This window comes from Microtus ochrogaster, linkage group LG9 (genome assembly GCF_000317375.1).
Source record: "Microtus ochrogaster isolate Prairie Vole_2 linkage group LG9, MicOch1.0, whole genome shotgun sequence".
NCBI classification, from domain to species: Eukaryota; Metazoa; Chordata; class Mammalia; order Rodentia; family Cricetidae; genus Microtus; species Microtus ochrogaster.
Genome location: NC_022034.1, coordinates 25,815,708 through 25,818,865, shown reverse-complemented (window position 1 = coordinate 25,818,865; position 3,158 = coordinate 25,815,708). Strand labels below are relative to the sequence as shown.

Sequence of the window (3,158 nt, the reverse complement as noted above, 5' to 3'; positions counted from 1 at the left end):
TCCCTTAATTTTGGTGGAGACAATAAAAGCCTTAAGTGATATGTTCCCAGAAGCGTCATGCTTTAAACCCTTGTGGATGGATTTGTTCCCTTGACGCCCACAGAGACTCCAGACTCTGTGATATACATAAATACATAAAGCATTCCCATACAACATGAGTAATGCCTTTTTAAAAAGAGCTGCACCCTAACTTATAGAAACTTGCAGATCTTGCCCTCTCATAAGCTATAACATTACTCGCTAGTCGGTTTTATGGGATTCCAGCAAAGTATATTTTCTCTAGGTCGAAAAAAAGCCCCTTTCACCCACCGACTGGTGTGAGCCAGGATTTCCATGATCTAGAATCTGGGAAATGGGGCTTTTAGAAATGCCACCATTAACTTACTCCCCTCCACTATTGGAAGGGGGCATTCCAGGTTTTCTCTGCAGCAAACTTCTGGGCTGTCTGTCTTCTATCTGTATCTCTTAACTGGGAGGGACTAATCCTGTCTGCTCCAATTGTGCCTGTGCTGGACACCTTAAGGAAAGGTTGACCAGAGACATTTCTCCCCAGAAAGAGCCACCATTATAATGATGGGTCACTTTGCTAAGATCATGGAGAGATCTTCTCTGTCATTGCAAAACCATTATCCCTTTTCCTTTTCCTCTAGCCTGGTGCCCTCATCCTTGTCCTCACGAGGATACCACTGTTTTTCTAACTATGTTCCTGCACACACTAAGGAAACTTCCCAGGGAAGGGCTGGGATACAGGATGCATTCATGGGAGCAGCTAGCACTTAGTATGTAAGCACACAGCGTGGTGGAGGCAAAGCCCGCTAAATGAAAGCTCTCAGTCCTTCCTTTACATAGGTTGTTTAAACTCATATGGATCCTGTCACCAGACGAATTAAGAAAATGGGGAGCTCGGGGTCACCACCATTGGAAAGCAGCGAGGAGCTAATCTGCTTCCTGAGAGGGATTCCCTGACTGTTGAGCCTGTGGTCCACTCTTAGCCCAATCGGTAGTGCGGTTGTTTCATTCTGGGGAGCTGTGTTCCATTGCCGAGAACCTGCTTGAGATGGACTTGGGGTATAGGAGCTGCTGGAGGTGCCTAAACAATTTCACGTTTGTGAAGAAGAAGGATACCAGAGGTTCCATCCCCACCCCACCCCCCATAAATGCTGTTCAATCATTAAGGGAGTGTCTCCAATCAAGACAAGTTATAGCCCCTGTGGCAGTCTGCTGTGTGTCTGAATGCAGAAAAGCATGACCCTGTGTTGGTGGCTTTTACTTGTGAGCTTTTGCCATGTAAATTAAAGGACTTTGGAGTAGTTTCTCAAACAAGAGAGATTTCTGCTGCTATGTCCAGATTTTTTTCAGGATGGGACCCTGGTCCCTCAGAACCACTGGCTGCCATGTCCAGATTTTTTCAGGATGGAACCCTATCTCTCGGAGCCACTGGGTTGTTGCTTGTTCCGGTGGCATCCTTAGACCTTCGCTCCAACATGTGCGGGGCTCGGCAGGGAGGAGCATGAACAGAGCTTGGGGTGGGTCTTTGCCTACCGTGTTCTTTCACGGCCGCGTCCCGCACCCAGAGTGTGGGTCAGCAGCAGGATGCCAGGCAGAGCTTCAGTGAGCTGCTGGTAGGTTTGGAGATTTTGGAAACCCTTCGGGTTTTCAAATGACAAGAACAAGGGGAAAAAGCAGATGCTGCAACCAAAATCAAGAAAGTGGAGTCCAAATGGAAGTCAGAACTCCACAGCCAATCTTAAAATGGTCATAGGGACCAGTTGGAAAGAAAACATTGCACAGACTTCAGCAATGTCTGCAGTAGAACGCAGGTGAAGAGCTTACTCGTTATGCTTTACGGAAGGTTCAGAAGATCCACACTTCAAAGTTAATAGTTTCTGGTTAGTGTATGAGTTCTTGGTTTGTGAGTGTTTAGCTTTGGGGATGGGTATGTAGTTAACGGCAAGTATGTAGAGTACTTGCCTAGGTTCTGTAAAGCCCTGGGTTCATTCACTGTTCTTCACAGACCAAACATGCTGACACACCCCCATTATCCCAGCACCTTGTGTGGAGGTCAGGAGGATCAGGAGTTCAAGGTCCATCATCAGCTACGGGATGAGTTGAGGACCAGCCTCTGCCACTTAAGCAGCTACCGGTATGGTAGAGAAAAATAATTTTTTCTCTTGTTATTATTTCCCCATCTGTATAATCAACTGTTTGGCGTAATTTAGTCAAGGCACCAGAAAGAGAAGATTCCCCCCAAAGTAGATTTTTTTTTGTATAATAATTAAGGACAGTGACTACAGACCTTGGCAACCTCCTTTCTGTCTCCCCAGTACTCAGAGGAGCAGACAAAGATGGCCATGCGGGTGGGGGCATCTTATGCAAAATCAATCATGCTCTTGACAGTGACCCACCATGATTAAAATTGTGTTAGTTGATGAAACCAAAGCCCCAGCGGATTAACTAAAATGCCCAAGGTCACACAACGTGCAGGTAGCAAAGGTGAGAGTCCAGCTGGGACAGTCAGGTCCCTTGACCGAGGCTCGCACATCACTCTGGGAGGGGTGCAGCCCCAGCTCTCACCAGCCCCAGGAAGGCGGCATACAGGACCGCGGTGGAGAACCAGCGCAGCACGCTCCTGGCCCGGCCACTCCTCCAGGAGGTCGCAGGGGCCGGCTTGCTTTCTGCCAGGGTCTCCGCCTGGTAGAGCCGCTGGGCACCAGCCGCGGGCCCAGAGCTCCCGGTCTTGACGTTTAGTTCCAGCTTGGCGGCTGCGGAGAGCTCCTGCTGCGGGCGGACCCTCCCGGGCTCTGCGCTGGGCTCCTCCAGACTCCACCTTCCCCCAGGGACCGTCCCGACTCAGGACCTCCTGCGGCGGCTGGACTTCGACCCTGGCCCCAGCTCGCCGCCCAGAACCTTCACTCTCCATCTTGCAAAATAGCCTGGGTTCTCGTGACAGAGTCAGGCTCTGGCCAACCAATAGGGAGAGTTGGCCAGGAAGTCATGGCGGTTGCCTAGGAAACCGAACTCTCTGCGAGTTTGAGCTACAACTGCAGCTGCAGCCTGGCAACAGCCCCTAAACAGCGCGTGCTGCTAAGCTTTAGGGAACCGGTGTGTGCAGGAGCGGAGGTCGTCCTTACATGACCGCATCCCTGCCTTCTGTCCAC

The 3,158-nt window shown here is 50.2% G+C and overlaps 1 protein-coding gene across 1 annotated transcript in view; it reads right to left on the bottom strand.

Moving 5' to 3' along the window:
• Nucleotides 1-2,920, bottom strand: part of LOC101990459 (sodium-dependent glucose transporter 1C-like) — an 11,396-nt gene extending 8,476 nt beyond the window's left edge. Inside the window, exon 1 of the mRNA XM_026787502.1 lies at nucleotides 2,575-2,920. Coding sequence (XP_026643303.1) covers nucleotides 2,575-2,920 — 346 coding nt within the window. The remainder of the gene's footprint in view (nucleotides 1-2,574) is intronic.
• Nucleotides 2,921-3,158: the final 238 nt, after the last annotated feature.